The 17435-nt window shown below is 43.8% G+C and overlaps 2 protein-coding genes across 8 annotated transcripts in view; both read right to left on the bottom strand.

Moving 5' to 3' along the window:
* Positions 1–629: 629 nt before the first annotated feature.
* Positions 630–8871, bottom strand: LOC109647127 (protein-glutamine gamma-glutamyltransferase 2-like). The gene is made up of 15 exons (XM_069518874.1): positions 8453–8871; positions 7215–7382; positions 6483–6734; positions 5897–6015; positions 5460–5588; positions 5099–5279; positions 4852–4984; positions 4536–4645; positions 4317–4432; positions 4078–4204; positions 3117–3232; positions 2590–2761; positions 2235–2398; positions 1648–1781; positions 630–1235 (listed from the first exon to the last, which is right to left on the bottom strand). The coding sequence occupies exons 1-15, from the start codon at positions 8460–8462 to the stop codon at positions 1085–1087; spliced, it is 2082 nt and encodes a 693-aa protein (XP_069374975.1). The 5' UTR covers positions 8463–8871; the 3' UTR covers positions 630–1084.
* Positions 8872–9216: 345 nt separating this feature from the next.
* Positions 9217–17435, bottom strand: part of tec (tec protein tyrosine kinase) — a 13703-nt gene continuing 5484 nt past the window's right edge. Inside the window, exons 4-19 of one of the 7 annotated variants that reach the window (XR_011239947.1) lie at positions 16808–16912; positions 16059–16140; positions 14998–15126; positions 14446–14498; positions 14171–14361; positions 13810–13875; positions 13657–13711; positions 12377–12459; positions 12115–12248; positions 11739–11813; positions 11472–11643; positions 10851–11067; positions 10422–10486; positions 10122–10319; positions 9878–10035; positions 9217–9658 (exon numbers count right to left, since the gene is read on the bottom strand). Coding sequence is in view for 5 of the 7 variants with exons in the window: in XM_069518875.1 (XP_069374976.1) it covers positions 9575–9658; positions 9878–10035; positions 10201–10319; positions 10422–10486; positions 10851–11067; positions 11472–11643; positions 11739–11813; positions 12115–12248; positions 12377–12459; positions 13657–13711; positions 13810–13875; positions 14171–14498; positions 14998–15126; positions 16059–16140; positions 16808–16912 (1872 nt within the window). In the remaining 2 variants the exon portion in view is untranslated. Of the gene's footprint in view, positions 9659–9877; positions 10036–10121; positions 10320–10421; positions 10487–10850; positions 11068–11471; positions 11680–11738; positions 11814–12114; positions 12249–12376; positions 12460–13656; positions 13712–13809; positions 13876–14170; positions 14499–14997; positions 15127–16058; positions 16141–16807; positions 16913–17435 lie in introns of all 7 variants that reach the window. The other 6 variants (XM_069518877.1, XM_069518879.1, XR_011239946.1 and 3 more) reach the window with 6 other exon arrangements.

A 17435-nucleotide genomic window follows, 5' to 3' on the forward strand; every position in this document is an offset into this window, starting at 1 on the left:
AGGTCATACATTTCCTCCATGTTAGCAGAAGGGACACAATCCAAACTAAACAAATCAAAGTTAAATAAATGTTTGTCAAAGATGTTTCTGTCGTTTCAGCTCGTTCTTCTCTCTGATGTTTGTTCAAGTGTTTCTCGTCAGTTTGGTTTCATTTGTTATTTGATGATATAAAAACAGACGGAGACAAGATGATTGACAGCTGACTCATGTCGCACACAGGTGTGGGTGGGACCTTGATAGCACGTCTCCGCTCCACGATCACGACTGAACGGCCTCTGACTGTCAATGACGTCAAAAGGACACGATGGCGGGGAAGGTATCCGAAATATTTTGGAAGTGGAAACGTGTCGTCCGTCTGTAGCTACAGTCTCTGGGTCACACGTGTCAAACATCTTTTGTTGTCATGTGACGTATCTTAAAAAACAAGAGATTTCCCAGTTTCCTCCTGTAAAAGCCTCTGACTGAATTCTGTGTGAAGGAACATTAGTATATTATATTTATCAACCCTGAGTCTGCCAACATCAACACGATGGCCGCCGCCCATAGTCGTGCATTTAGCTTGAATTCTGGGTAAATTAAGACTTTGACTTGTCTTGACTAAGACAGAATCACTGAAAACAGTAAAAGTGTAAGAAACATTTGTATTGATCACTTAATCAGCTGGTATCACAGACTGTTGCCATGGATTCCATTTCTTTATAATAATCACATTCAACATTTCTACAAATTAAACGTTTGACCTTCGATGAGCTTCAATAAAAACTGGGTGTTTCACATTCAGCTCAAAATATTCAGAACGTTATAAAGTCAAAGTAACAACTGATGTTAAGTTTCATTAAAAAGACTTCGTCCCTGTTGTCGCTCAATATTCCCAAAACATAAAGTGGAGGAATAATCAACATACAAAAGAAAATAATCATTTCTGAGGTTTTTCAAGCTGAAACTAAACAAACAGCAGAAAAACAGAAACATTTGATTGATTCAGACAATTTTCACCATTCATCTATAAAATAAACCCATAAAACCACAGCATGAATTATATGTGACGAGTTCCTGTTTGTTAAATCAACACATGGGCGGAGCTTCAGGGACTGACGTGGATAACGCAGCTGCCCACAACGTCTCTGAAGGCGCTGCAGTCGAAGTCGGCCACCACCATCCTCGGCCCGAGCTTGGACGGCGTTGAAACGATTATCAGCCTCCATGTGGAGTTCGGCCCCAACTCCTGGATTTTACTGAAAACACGTGTTCGTGGTTAAAAATCACGCCGCAGCTCAGTTTGTCGCTGTAGATTTTTATGTTTGAAAGAAAGACATCGTCAGTGATTCCTGCGACGTTGTTATCAAACCTTCTGACAAAGAAATCGAACTGAGTTTTGATATTTTACATTAAAATTGACGTAAAGTTGAAAATCTCTTCTGTTTTGTTTATTTTGTAAAATGAAAGTTTTCAAATAAGCAAAAGAAAAAAGGTGTAACTGCACCAAATTTCCCAAAACACGTAAATACAACTTTTCACTTTGAAAAAACAAATTCAATTTTTTTATGGCAAATTTATTAAAGTGCAGAATAATGGTGACGTTAAAGTGCAGCAGAAATCGACACCTGTGATAAACTGAGGTTCACAACATACTAACAACATACTAACCTCTCCAATGAGGTAAACTTGTACATGCCACTGCCAGTGAGCGTCATGCAGCAGTCTCTCAGCGGGACACTGAGCGGGTTAGTGATCATCACCTCCATCGTCATCTTGTGGAACAGACGCGCCTCGCCCAAAACCTAAAACATCGAAGAGTCAATAGAATTGAACATTTCAGCAACACAGCAGATTCTGAATCACTGAGACGAGTGTAACGTCGTCACGTCTGTTTGTCTCACTCAAAAACTACTGGACAGATTTCCAGTGAACCTGGTGGAAGTGGAAGAAGTGATGAAATGAACCAGGATCTGTGATTCGTGTAATTTCATTCTGAGATGGGACGTTTTTTTTTTACATTTTGATTGACGGATCTGAGGGTGTGGTTCAGCTTGGTTGAATGAATGAATGAATCTAACGGGCCGTTGGAGGATGAGCTGGACTGACCGACGTTCTGTTGCATCACAGAGAAACGGACAGAACCTGTTTGTAAGCTCAGTTACTGTGAAAACAAAGATCTCCTCTCTTGATTAGAAAACGACACCATCACCGGGGTGTGAAACCAGACATGACGAACCACCGGGGACTGTACTGACCTTCATAGAGAGGGCCGGATACTGCATGGAGACGTTAGTCTCCGTCTCAAAGACGTCGTTAGGATTGTTCTTGTCCATGGCCACGGCTATAACCTTGATGCTGTCACACTTGGCCATGTGTTGACTGTAGGTCAGGAAGGGAATCTGGATCGGGAGGATCACCTCTGTCGGACACAGAAGTAAAATCACATCGCCGAGCATGCAGTGTGTTGACGTGGGATATTTTAGATTCAGGGGCCTTCGTGGGCCATGTAGACCAGCAACACAGAACCAAAATGAGATGAGCTCACAATGTCCGACCTTTAAAACATGAAACTCTAATATGGAGGCAAAGTGTAAGAGAATGTTTGCAGACCTTGTCCTGAGGGCAGCAGCTTCTCCTCCCTTGTGTTCAGGATGTGGAATGCTGTTGCTCCGTTGTACCTCTTTCCCTGGGCATTGATGAAGAGGGACATAGTCCTGCTGCTGGGATCTTTGTTGACCAACGTCAGCCTCAGATGAATGTCCTGACCGATCTGCACCCTGATCTGAAAAATAGAAAACTCCGATATTTTCATTTCTTTCCTTCTGCCAGAAAAAATCTAAAATCTGTTTCTGTGTTTTATTTCAGTTGTGACATTGGAAACTCTTAATACTTAAAGCTACCCTAAAAACCTGGGTACTCAATAAATATCATGTCTTTTTAGATGGATGTGACCAAAAGTGCTGAAGTTTGGTATTGAGACCTCCGTTTCTAGAAGTGCATGTAGTAGTAGACAAGAATATTTAAAGTAACGCTGTCTAGCTGCTGGGTCTGTTTTCATTATACACAGGATGCTCACGGAGACGGTTCCCCGACGGAACAATAAACACTTAGCTCCTGAGCAGCAGCAGAGGTTTCACCTTTTCAATTTTCATCTCCAACTTCAGCGGCTCCGTTTCTGCAGCACCTGCTTGATCATGCGCTGAGTTCAGTTTGTTGACCGCACGGTCGAAGACTCGTCGCTCAGCTGAACTTCCTGTCGGGACAAAGCAGAACATGTCACAGGGTAAAGAAACGAGACAGAAATGTTCAATGAAACCGTCTGGAGCTGATGGTGATCCTCTGCTTCCTGACCCAGCAGAGCTGCTGCTGCAACAAACTGCTCAGATTCTTCATGTTTAAAGTTTCTGCTGAACATTGGAGATAAACTCTGGTTGTTAAGAACTGATCTCAGTTCAGCTTCACTCTTCAGCTGATGGAGACTCTCAGTCACTTGTTCTCTCAGGAGATGAACCCACTCAGCAGAGAGAGAGAACAGACGCTCAGGGAGCGAAGGAGGAAACGTTCTCCACGTTCACACTCACTTTAATCACACTCACTTTAATCAGACTCACTTTAATCAAGCTGCTGCTTCACGTGTTTCATTGTGTTGATGTATTGTCTCGAGTGAAGAGAAGAGGACCAAGGATAGAGCTTTGTGGAACACCTTTAATTAACGTCGGGGCTCTTGATCACTAGTAACTACTGCTTGTTTTTTTGAATTACGTGGGTTAGCAACAGTTCTCCCTTTTCTAAATCACGGAACCATCAAACTGTTTACAGGAAGAAGTTGATTTAGGGAATTAGTCATTGGCTGTCAAATGTTTACCTTGGATGATTGATAGAAATAGTGATCATGGGGCAGTTGCTAGGATGCTGCTCGGGGGAACTCATATCATTCCTGTGTTTTTAGCTTTTTGCAATATTTTGTAAAGTGGGAATTTAAGATTCTAGTTCTGTGGAGATGAATTTGTGCTGAATGTCTCAAGAAGAGAACATCTCCGACTGTCTGACGTGTTTCCCGTGATGTTCTTCTGTCAGGTTGTACTGTGAGAAACTGACCTTCTCTGTGTTTGTAGACATTTGTGAGATCAGTTCTCAAGCTGTAGCCAACAGCTTTGGTTGAGATGTTCTGACCCACTTGCGTGGTGTCGGAGTGCATCTTCCACTTAGAACCATTAGCATTGACCTGAGAAGAGAACAGAACAAAGGAGCTTGTCTTTTATTCTGAGTCGTGAGGAAGATAAATAAAGGAGCATATTGTTTTGTCTTATTGGTGAATATTGAGCTTTGGTACGGACCATCCATTTGACAATGTCAGCGTTGACCTCAGCAAAGACAAACGGCACATCGTACTTGAGGTTAGTTTCACCTCGGAGGATGGCGTTGACCGGGGCTGGACCGCAGCAGTGTCGTCCTGTGGTGAGGAAAAACAAAGCTTGACTTCTGAAAACCAGCCTGAGCCTGCGACTGAACCCAGCGAGACACTTTAATGAAAGTTTGTTTTGGCAACTGTTCACCGTCACTCAATTCCTGTGGTGTTGGATCCAAGACCTGCCAACCGTCATAGATGTCACCTTTCTTGAGGTCTGGTCGCTTCATCCATCCCTCCACCCACACATGGAAGTTCCTGCCATGACACAGAAGAGTTGGTCGGGTGGAATGTTATGGTCCGTGTTGTTTTTTCTGGTCGTCTGATTGGTTGCAATTAGTTACTGTTTCCTGCTTCTACTGTTGATCTGATACTGTTTTTATGAGTGATTCAAAAAAACAACAAAACAGAAGAGAACTCTGGCAGTTTCCTCGGGTATCATCTGTCTGAACTGCTTCTCTTACCAGACGCTGTCGGACTCCTCAGACTGTGCTCCTTGTACGTCATAAAACTTATCGATAGTGAGATTATTGTTTTTGTCGTGAGCCGACTCGAAGTTGGTGACCACGCGGCAGGGGATGCCAAGGAACCGCATCACTGGAAACAAACAATAAAATTAAACCTCCGAGTTAATGATGACGTCAAACAGTACGGTACCTGTGCACGTCACACCTCATACGGTACCTGTGCACGTCACACCTCATACGGTACCTGTGCACATCACACCAGCGAACACCCAGCACTGTCCGTACTTGACGTGGTGACAGTTTGCTTTGTACCACTTCCGAAGGATGCGGACGCTGCCGAGCCAGGAGTTGGGCCTTTCTCCATCATTATAATCTTCACCCCACTTTCCCATCAACACTCCACGATCACCATCGTTACAGTTGATCTAGAGGTTCGATCAAATACTGCGATTAATGCAAAGTAACTGTTCTTTAAGCAAATGTTGAGACTGCCACAATTAAAAGTACTCCATTGTTTTCTGTAAAAAGAAATTGTGGTAAATGGATCAAATGAAACAGAAAGGAAATCACACTTCATCATCGTAAAAACAAAAAACTGGTGCTACCATGGCGCTGATCACACGGCTAACGTAGATGGGGTTACAGCGAGCAGAGACGTCATCGGCTGGGTCTTTCGTGTGCTTTGGGTTGACGTCCAGCAACTTGAAACAAATGTCCACCATGTCCTCCTCAAACTGGGGAAGAAGATACAGATCAGAGCTGATGCGGTTCAGGCCCGAGCAGGTTCAGGTGCATGATCCTGGTTTTAGTTTCCTCTGTCTAATTCTGATTTTGAAGTCGATGTTTGTGTACACAATAGAATTTATATAAAGATGGCCGACATGACAGCTCCACACCATAAACAATGTTTTTCTTGACATGCAGAGCAGTGTCCAAGTCTTTGGCCTCCAGGGGGAGTAAAGCTGAAGCTGAGGGGAACCCTGGATACTCAGGACATTCATTGTTCAAAGTAAACAACATGTTCGGCAGGTTTGTTGCTCACCTGTCCGAAGATCCAGTCCCTTGGCATCGGCCAATCTGCCGTTCCTACGTAGATGATTCCTTGTTCGTTCATCACATATTCTTCTCTTTCTTTTTCATCAGGAAGATAAACCCAGTCATCTGCAAATTAAATCATGCAGCACAATGTCACACTAGCTTCTAAAAGCTTCATACATAAGTTATGTTTTTAGGTTGTGGAATTTAAGATCTTCAACCGACCTGTAAAGAACCAAACATAATTACACCTCATTGAAAATGTGGTCGACCCACAAAGACGCAAACTGAAAGAAAACACGGACACAGGAAGTGATAAAAGAATCATGTCTGGAAATAACTTGTTTATATACCTCACACTCATTTCTAGGAATAATAACTGAATGTCCTATTTTTTGTTACAGCTGATAATCGTCTAACCAACTTTATTATTAGGTTTGAAACAGTAGTTGTCATTTAACACGATATATTATTAGTTTGGTTTCTCATGAGAGCAGACTGGTTTTGAGTGTAACTCAGATTTGTGGAGACGACCTCGACGTGGATGCATTTAGTTGTTTCATGAATCGTCTTTGTGACTCTGGTCTCATCACCTGAGCACCAGGGGTTGAAGAGCACCACCAAGGTTCCCAGTGCGACGCTTTTCATCTCGGTCTGTGCAGACAGCGAGTACTTCCCTACAGGAGCGTCAGCAGGCGGAGTCACAGACAGCGTCACGATGCCCCGCGGCAGGTTGGCGCTCCCATCGATACTGTACTTCCATATGGCCTTGACGTCTCTGGAGTACATGGGCGATGGGTTCCCAAACCTGGAGCGAGTACCGCGCTCCTCTGATGGATGAGAACCTGAGGTGGAGACGGGGTGAGGGAGGAGACACATGGATGACTCATTTCACGTGTTCTCGTCAAACTGAAGTCAAACCTCAGATTTTCTTCATTTCTTTCTGACGTGAGGTCAAAATCAAACGCTAAGCAAAAATTCAATCTTGGTACTTTATCAACGTCCCAACGATCGATCACGACGTGTTTTATTTCATCAATTAACTAATTCAATCCAAAATGATCAGAAACACTCAGTGAGATGAGATGGACCCGAAATTACATTTGTTTAACGTCTACTGTGATTTTTTTAGTTTGGTCCATGTCCCATCTGCTAACATGGAGGTGGTTAATGAGCTATACTGCAGCCAGACACCAGGGGGCGATCGAGAAGATTTGGCTTCAACTATCAGGGCCATCGTGTCGTCAATCTTTATTTATAAAGTTCATTCTATTTGAATGATCCACTGTTAGAGACACTGAGAGTCCGTGGTGGACGAGACGTACCCGTCTCCACGGTGAGGACGAGCGGGTCACTGGCGTTGAAAGGTTGCATCATGGTCAGCGTCAGCAGGAAGGACTGGCCCCGCCTCACAATCAGCTGCTTGGTTGAGATCTCAGCGCTGTGATGGGCTGTGTTGTTGGACTGGAAGTGGAAGTCGATGGTCTTTATCTCTACGAGATAGAAATCAATGTCATCAATGTAGGTAACAGAAAAATAAGTCGTTAGCTTTCGCAAATATTTGACCTTATTGGATTTTAAACAATTTAAGAAATTGTGATTGTAAGAAAAAGAGATTTTCCAGAATTATTTACTTTATTATCAAGAATAAAATCTTTTACATTCTGCTCGTCTCTTGGTGTTTGTGCTTTGAGACACTGACGGTTGTAGAAGATGATTATTTTTCTGTCATTTATTTTTTAAATGAATTATTTAATCTTTAAAATGTAAATAACAATTGAAGAATTTCATTGAGTTAATCAAAGTAGATGTTATTTATATTTTTGTCGATTAATGGATTCATCTAAATTCTTATATTTTGATCAACATTAATCATCTCAACTCATTTCACTCTTTACAAGAGACGGTTTATTTTTGTCTGTTTGTTTGACACATTAGAAAATAATAATTACTTGATCATGTTTGGAGAAAAGTTTTGATCCATGATGTTAACTGACAGTAACTTAATAATAATATAGAATTCGTTTAAAAACATTTATTTTCTCTAACGCTGTCGTTCCAGCAGTGAAAGTCGTACAGTTTGTTTACTGCTCGACTGGTTATCTTTTGAAATCTGTCCGAGGTCAGCGTCGCATTGTGCGATCAAAGTTTCAGCCCATTTCAGTGAAATACATTTCTTTGGTCCAAAATCAATCTAATGTCTTTGCAGATATCTTCAGGCCGCCGTTTGGAATCGGCCGTTCAAAGCTTACACAGTGTTTCCTTCACATCCGAGGTCCAGAGACAAACGGTGATCTGTCTTTAACCAGAGTTTCTGTTCTCACAATCTCATTTTCTAACTATGGAAAGATCCTGATACATTTTCAGAAGGAAGCAGCACTAATTGAACATTAACGAGAACATGCAGCGCTGGTGTCGCATCTCTCTTTGTGAATTTTTAGTTTTAATTGTTCATCATTCTCTAGTAATTATTCTGTGGGCACTCTTTCGCCTCCATATTCTCTTTCCTGTTCCCAACATCATCTTGACGTCTCATGAATTTAAAATAATAATTCATACTCACTGTTTTCCATCTTGTGAGTTCGTGCAGCAGGTCTGAGAAGCTCTGGTCTCACTTCAACACCTGCCTCCTGACTTTTAAAGGCTCGGCGACGCCAGTTGTTCACATTACGTGATGACCTTCGTGATTAAATTCCAGGATGTCGGGACAATAAAAGATATGAACCAGTTTTATCAGTCAGATGTCGCTCAGATAGTTTATCACGACATCAGCGTCTGTTCGTTGTTGCACAACCAGATTGTGCAGAATTCACTGATGACCTCACAGCTGAGAAACATCTGAGATCTGTGCGTCCCTGAAACTGTAATTAAGGATGGACGACAGGACGGATCCTGAAATTGAAGCCAGAGTTTCTCGATCTCCCCCTGGTGTCTGGCTGCAGTACAGGTCGTAGACCTCCTCCATGTCAGCAGATGGGACACAAACCAAATTAAATAATCAAAGTAGACGTTAAATAAATGTTTGTCAAAGATGATTCTGTCATTTCAGGTCGTTCTTGTCTCTCTGATGTTTGTTCAAGTGTTTGTGATCAGGGCTGAAACAGGTTGGTCAAGTGGGTGTATCGCCGGGTCGTCACTAGCGTGGCTCAATCCCCCGATTACCACTGCGGAGATTCTGACTCCAAATCACGTCTTTGTTTAAAAACCAGCTGAGGCTGATGTGAAAGACGTAAAACAACCAAAGTCTTGACCAAACTGGAGTTTTGATAATAATCGTGTTCATTGTTGTATCTTATAGTGCAGAATTATTATTATTATTCTTCTTCATGAGATTGGAAGCTCATTTATTTCCTCTTCTGTATTTGACCATGAAATTTACAGGATGTTAATGAAATGACATGAAACCAGATGATACAGTAAAAGTCACAGAAACAGTTCATGCACTGAAGGAAGAGTAAGATTCATGTTATTTGATACTGATATTATTTTGTCAACGACCAGGATCAGACGAAGCCGACGGGTTTCCTCCGTCAGAGTCAGTTTCTACGTCTCCCCCAGAGGAGCAGCACTTCGCAGCACTTCGCGTCGTGAACGTAACGTCAGTCGTGATGTTCAGAGCTGTGAGCTGAGCAAAGACGTGATCAGATAATCGGATGGTTGGTGGACGAGGCGGCGGAGCTGCTGCTCAGTTTGCAGGAGGGACGTCTCCTTCCAGAGCGTTGGAGATCATCGTGCAGAGCTGAGAGAACAACGGACGCTCCTCCGGTCTCTGCAGAGAAAAGACACGTTATCAAACACGGTCGCCAAACAAGATAAACTGAGGCTTCCTGTTTACTTCCTGTGTCACGTTGTGTTTTACATCAGAACCTGTGGACGGATGAAAAACGTTTATTTCCTGTACAGCGCTGGGATCCGCTCATATGAAGCAGTTTTTATATCCAATCAACGAAAGGGGGCGCTCCAACACACGGTTTCTTTTGGTTCTCACCTCGTGCCAGCAGAGCTGCATGATGTCGTAGATGGTGGGCGTGGCCATTTTTGGCCTGTACAGGCGGTGACCCTGGGTAACCATGGTAACCACCTCATGGTTCTGATGCCGTTCAAACGGCATACGACCCTCGGTGAAAACCTCCCACATCAACACGCCTGGAAACACAAACGCACAATTGTCTGAGCTGCGTCGTCCTCATGTGTCCAAACATGAACTGCAGGATTCACTGAAAATCCAGAACCTGATGCTCTCGTGTTCTCATTTTACTGAGGTTTCCAAACTCATGTTCTGATGATTTGTCCACATTATTGTGTCCTCACCGAACGACCAGACGTCCGACATGCTGCTGTATCTGCAGAAGTTAAAGACTTCCGGAGGCGACCACTTCACCGGAAACTTGGCACCTGATGAGCTGGTGTACTGGTTGTCTAACACGTACCTTCAACACATCACAACGTTCAAATGAGACGACACTCTCCTCTGCTGACTCGATGTAGGTTCAGTCTGAAGAGGACAGACTGTAAGTGTGTAGGAATCAAACCTGGCCATGCCGAAGTCAGACACCTTCACCACCAGGAGGTCGTTCACCAAACAGTTTCTGGCCGCCTGCAGAGGAGAGGAAGCAATGAACGGAAGAAATAAAGAATTCATATGAAAAATCATATAATAAACTTCCTTTGGCTGATTTCCACAGTGAGGGGAAGGATAAATGAAGAGGCCAACAAGAGAAGCAAAATGACTGAAATTCAGAAAAGGAAAAGCAGCAGGGAAATGGAAATCCACATTTGTTTTTCCAGGCGTCGTTGGGACTTGATTAACTGGAGGAAACAAATTCATTTGAGGAAACGTTTCCACAACATCACGTCCTTCAACGACGCCCTGACGGAAGAGCTGCTCATTGTGAGAACCGTTGGTTTCTCTAAACATTCAAATAAAGGTCAATGGACTGATCGAAGCAGATTGATGTTACCACATCTCTGTGGATGAAGCCGTTGGCCTCCAGGTGCTCCATGCCCTCGCTGACGTCCAGGCAGATACTCAGCAGTGACGCCAGGCTGAAGCTGCCCTGCCGCTGCCGGAGGACGTTGAGGAGGCAGCCCTGCTCCATGAACTCGGTGACGATGTAGATGGGTCTCTGCTGACTGCACACCCCGTACAGCTGCACCAGTTTGGGGTGGGACAGTTTCCTGGAGAAAACCAACAAGTTATCGACGAACACGTCCGTCACCGTGTCAAAGACTCGAATGACGGCTCGTCTTCACAGGTTGTGTTTAAGACCAACTCTGAACTTTACTCAGCACCTGAAGAATATCTCTACACCTTCAAATCATTCTCTTTTGAATGGATTCATTGAAAAAGGGACGTTAGCGTGCTAACAGTCATTTTCATTCAGTCTGTTCAGTCGTGATCATGGTTTCAAGGTCCCGCCCATACCTACTCTCAACCAATCCTGAGCCGGTCTCAGCTGTCAATCATGACGTCTGTTTTTAATGAATTCAAACCAAACGGATCAGAAGCTTGAAGAAACATCACAAGTCTCCAGTAGAGAGCAGCAGAGGCTACTGTTGCAAATCGTCTCCTCCTTCCTTACATCATGACCTTGGCCTCCTCGATGAAGTCCTCCTCCAACATGGCGCCCTCCCTGATGGCCTTGATGGCCACTTTGTGCTGAGCCCTCCACTTGCCGAGCCTCACCAGACCGAACTGACCGCTGCCCAGCTCCTTCATGAAGGTCAGCTCGCAGGGGTCGATCTCCCACTTCTCTGAGGGGAACCGAGAGACGACGGTGAAGAGCTGCGCTGTCGACAGACGTTATTTAAAAGGTGTTAAACCTGCGGGAGGCGGCCCTCAGACTCACCGTAGCTGAAACCAGCCGTGGACGGAGCACACTTGTCCTGTTTTCTCACAGGATACCTCAACCTTGCTACAAGACCTGAGACACGACAACAGCAGGATGAACACAAGCTCAGGTATCGAGCTCCGTCTCAAAAGAGTTTTCCACTGCAGCTACTTTTATTTCCATGAGACACTTTCTGGTCTGTTTGACTCTAAATGATCATAATTGACTAAATGAACATCGACTGTGTTGAATCTTTTATTGTGATGTGATTTTTCTCTTTTAATTTGAATTCTGGTATAAATTCTCTTTCAGAACGACCTTGTCTGAGTTGATCAGTTCACCTTCCTCATGCAGATGAAGCTGGTTGTTTACTCCCAGTCGTTGTGTTGTTTACCTGCTGCGTTGTGTTTGTGGTACTCGATCAGTTCAGGGATGGAGCTGAACAAGTGTTTCTCTGCCAAGTAAAACTGAGGAGGTGAATCCTGCGTCTCCTTAATGTGGTAATGTTTTATCACCGCTCCTCCCTCCCTAGAGACACACACACACAGACACACACACACACAGACACACACAGACACACACACACACAGCGTTAGAACAACGATCACGATGTTTAATGTTTCATGGTTTATTGTCTTTAAGGAACTCAGCGTTACCCTGCGGAGGACTTGGCGTACAGAGAGACGGTGTAGGTTCCTGCAGTGCTGGAGTCTCTGACCATGAAGGCTCCTTCTTTGTCCTGCAGGGGGCGACACAAAGACTCGGCCTCAAGGTTTCTCCTGAAAGTTGCTTTGGTTTAACGTGATCAAAACTTTCTGGTGTTTAAGGAAAATGATGAAAAAGGTCTTTATACAAGCCGATCATCAGAATTATTATCTTGTGTTTGTTTCCTTCATTTTGTCTTTTCTACAGACAGACAGACAGACAGAGAGACAGACAGAGAGAGAGAGACACAGAGAGAGTGAGAGATAGACAGACAGATGGAGAGAGAGAGAGACAGACAGAGAGAGAGAGAGTGAGACATACAGACAGACAGAGAGAGAGTGAGACAGACAGAGTGAGAGACAGACAGACAGACAGAGAGAGAGAGACACAGAGAGAGTGAGAGATAGACAGACAGATGGAGAGACAGACAGACAGACAGACAGAGAGAGAGTGAGACAGACAGACAGACAGAGTGAGACAGACAGACAGACAGACAGACAGACAGAGAGAGAGTGAGACAGACAGACAGAGTGAGACAGACAGACAGACAGACAGACAGACAGACAGAGAGAGAGTGAGACAGACAGACAGAGAGAGAGTGAGACAGACAGACAGACAGACAGACAGAGAGAGAGTGAGACAGACAGACAGACAGAGAGAGAGTGAGACAGACAGACAGACAGACAGAGAGACAGACAGAGACAGAGAGACAGACAGACAGACAGACAGAGAGTGAGACAGACAGACAGACAGACAGACAGAGAGACAGACAGAGAGTGAGACAGACAGACAGACAGACAGAGAGACAGAGTGAGAGTGAGACAGACAGACAGACAGACAGAGAGACAGACAGAGAGTGAGACAGACAGACAGACAGACAGAGAGACAGAGTGAGAGTGAGACAGACAGACAGACAGACAGAGAGACAGACAGACAGACAGACAGACAGAGAGAGAGTGAGACAGACAGACAGACAGACAGACAGACAGAGAGAGAGTGAGACAGACAGACAGACAGAGAGAGAGAGTGAGACAGACAGACAGACAGACAGACAGAGAGACAGACAGAGACAGAGAGACAGACAGACAGACAGAGAGTGAGACAGACAGAGAGTGAGACAGACAGACAGAGAGACAGAGTGAGAGTGAGACAGACAGACAGACAGACAGACAGACAGAGAGACAGAGAGACAGACAGACAGACAGACAGACAGAGAGACAGACAGACAGACCTCCTTCCTCAGCAGCTCCTCGGCCTTGTTCCTGTTGACCTGTTTACTGAACCACCTGGAACAAACACAAACATCTGTCCAGCGTTTCTGTCTCTGATGTTTTTATGGATTGACTCCTTCGTTCCTTCAGAACGTCTGTGAACAGTGACTCACACAAACTGCTCCAGGTTTCCTGATTCTTTCTCTGTGACGTAGTTACTGGGGATGTAGCCTTCTTCACTGTGACACACACACAAGTTGAGTTCAGTTAAACTAAGATAAGATATGACTTGTTAAGATTCACTGAGATAAATTATGATCTAATATATGAGATCAGTTGAACGTTCGACCCTTTAGTGGTCCAGCTGCAGGTGAATCAGCTCTTAGCAGATTCCTATTATATATCACTGCATAGAAAACCTCAAAATGTCTGAACTCTAAATCAGGTTCTGTTAAAACAAGTTTCAAAGCTGCTGCTCTCAGGTTGAAACCCTCGTACGCATCGTTACAGCTCCTCATGATGAAAACACCTCACCTGTGCTTGTTGCGCACTTTGTACCAGTGGACGTCGCTCTTTTCCACGATGACGTACTCGCCTCCTTTGACCAGGCTCAGGTCATGTGGCTCAGTGGCAGAGAAGTTGTACAGAGCCACGACCACCTCCTCCTCCTCCTCCTCGTCTTCGTCTTCGTCCTCCTCCTCATCATCATCGACAGGCGTCGGGGGCTGGGGAGGAGGAATGACACTTGTTTGATATAATGGTGATTGTGTGCATGTGTGTTGTGTGTGTGTGTGTGAGTGTGTAGTTACCCTCCCATCTTTCCGTTCCTCTCCAGGAATTGGGGGTAAAGGTTTTCTGGAATCTAGAAAACAGGAACAGAAACAATGAACTAAAAACCCAGTTTCAGCATTTTCTGTTGCTCTCCCGCTGTGTGACCTTTGACCTCTTCCTCATATTGCTTATCATAGACCGACGCCCACCGCACATCTGCAGCAGCTGTGACTTTGAATGAATCAGCCTGACGGTTAATATTTTATCTCACAGGCGTGATTTCCTGTTTTTTCTTTACACTTGGTGAATCAAGTGTTTCAGATTTTACGCTTCAAGAAATATCCTGAAATGAAAACTACAACTGTTCTGACGATCGTAAATAAACACGGGGGGGGTCATCGTAGTGATGGCACTACTGCCAGCGACTGTGTTCAAGTCCTCAGCTCCGTCCTCAGGAGAACCATTAGAAGGTTCAGGCTCACAGTTCATGTGAGACCAAGGTTTTGATCTGGTTGTTTTCAGGATTGTGGTCTTATGTGTCTTATGTGTCAGGGTCCTCACAACTATAGAAAAACAAATGTGTTTCTTACTGTCTCCAAACAGGTTGTACTCCTCGCAGCCCGGGGCCTGTTTTTCTGCCTGACGACAACAAAGCCACGCCCCCTCCTGCCAGAACTGGGGATGAAACTTCATCAGGACCTCTGGGTTGTCTTTTATTTCTGCACACACACACACACACACACACACAGTTCCAATCGATCATGCATCAAAACTCACAGGACTTTCTGGAGCATGTGAACATCTGTAATATTTCCAGGTCGAGCACAAAGCAAGCAGAGGTGGAAGGTTTGTGTTGAGCTAAGCTCGAGGTGAAGATGTGCTCAGAGAGTGCTTGTTAGGAATGTTTGTGAAAATACACGTGTGCTCAGAAGAGACTATGACGACGGACTGGTCTGACAACATAACATCACTCAGTCCAGACTGAGATGCTCTCGTTTGCAGGGATGTCTGACAGATAAGATTCATGAGATCTGGACGTCACCTGGTGAGAATGAGTGCTGTCTGCGTGGCAGTGATATGAGAAGTCAAGTCAGTGTGTAGTCAGTGAAGCAGCAAAAAGAGAGGGGCCCCAGCTCAGAGTCTTGAGGCCCCCTGTGGGGCAGGGAGTGGATAACTTGTCCCAATGACACAGTGAAGGAATGAAGCTGCCACGAAGGCGCCTGTCACAGATCACAGAGCAGTTCCAGTGGAGTGGGTGCTCTTCAGAAGAAAATGTTCTTTGTAATAAAAGAGGAAACAAAACTGATCGTTAAGTTGAGCAGGTTCAAGTGAACCCAGGTGTTAGACAAGCCCGTTTGAAGATGAAATCCTCGATTCTTTTTTATTTCAATTTATTAAATTTAAAATTGTAAGTAACATTCAAACCAAAAGTCTAAAAACATGATTGATAAGAAAAACAAGAGGCATCGTTTATGATGCAATTTAAAGTCACATGATGCCAGTGGAAACAGCGGGGGCAGGGAGTGTGAAAACCAGTTTCAGATCTGTGGTTTAAAGTGTGAAAACGTGTGTTGGCAGCAGCTCCGAGTATAGACAGACGTGTAATCTGCAGTATATGAGAAGAGTACAAAAGAGAAGAAGAGAATCTGACCCTCTTTCAGGCTCTGGACCCAGACGCTCCTGCTGTCGTGACTCGGAGCGAAAACATAAAGTGTGTTAGTATCATACACCACCTAGACAAAAACACAGATTTCATTTTAAGAACAACTTAACATGTTGAACGTTTTCATTTTTAAAAAGCTTCTGTTTCAATGATAATGTTGCATTGACTCATTCACTCTTGACTCTGAAGCCATTTGATCTATAAAGCTGCAGAACAGAGACTCAAACAAGCGGAGAGTTCCTCATGTGATCCTGTGAAAACCATAACATGCAAATGAGTCAACTTTAACTACGTTTGTGGATATCTTCTCTTTGGACAGAGCCAGGCTAGCTGTGTCCACCTGTTTCCACTCTTTGTGCTAAGCTAATCAGCTGCCACCAATGTTTTTTAGAGCATTATCCACTAACAGAAAGTATTAGTATTTCTTTACTGTGAATAATCTAAGTTGAAGCCCTGGTAGATGTTGATCAGAACCTTGATGTTCAAATACAGTGCGAGGAAAACTCACGACCAATCACGGCTCTTGACTTTGTCACATGGTCTCTGTGGACGATGTCGACCTCGTGTGTAGTTAGGTTTTCAAGAAAGTTCATTTTAGCATCAGCAGCGTCAAACTCTTTGGTTCAGAACTTTGGATCCTGTGATCCTGAATCAGCAGGTTTCTAACAGATTGAACAATTGGTTGAAAGTGACTCACAGAGAGTTGATGGATTTAAGACGAGTAAAATGTGTGATACCTGAAATGGGTATTTGTTCTGACAGGGAATGATTCTTCCTCCGTTCTTGACGATTTCCACACATCTGACCCGACTCAGCTCAATCGAGCCTCTTCTGAACCTCTTCTGTCGACAGAAACGTCAACACCAGATTTGATTCTCTATCATCATGAAGCGCAAACTTTCACACCGAGACATTTCACACTGAGACATTTCACTGGTTAATTGCAGAATATGACCACGAGCAGTGAAATCTGCTCACTGTATTTATGTTAAGCTAAGATAAACTGATCTGCTCACTGTATTAATGTTAAGCTAAGATAAACTGATCTGCTCACTGTATTTATGTTAAGCTAAGATAAACTAATCTGCTCACTGTATTTATGTTAAGCTAAGATAAACTAATCTGCTCACTGTATTTATGTTAAGCTAAGATAAACTAATCTGCTCACTGTATTTATGTTAAGCTAAGATAAACTAATCTGTTCACTGTATTTATGTTAAGCTAAGATAAACTGATCTGCTCACTGTATTTATGTTAAGCTAAGATAAACTAATCTGCTCACTGTATTTATGTTAAGCTAAGATAAACTGATCTGCTCACTGTATTTATGTTAAGCTAAGATAAATTAATCTGCTCGCTGTATTT

The sequence above is a fragment of the Paralichthys olivaceus genome, chromosome 22, assembly GCF_024713975.1.
Source record: "Paralichthys olivaceus isolate ysfri-2021 chromosome 22, ASM2471397v2, whole genome shotgun sequence".
Taxonomy (NCBI): domain Eukaryota; kingdom Metazoa; phylum Chordata; class Actinopteri; order Pleuronectiformes; family Paralichthyidae; genus Paralichthys; species Paralichthys olivaceus.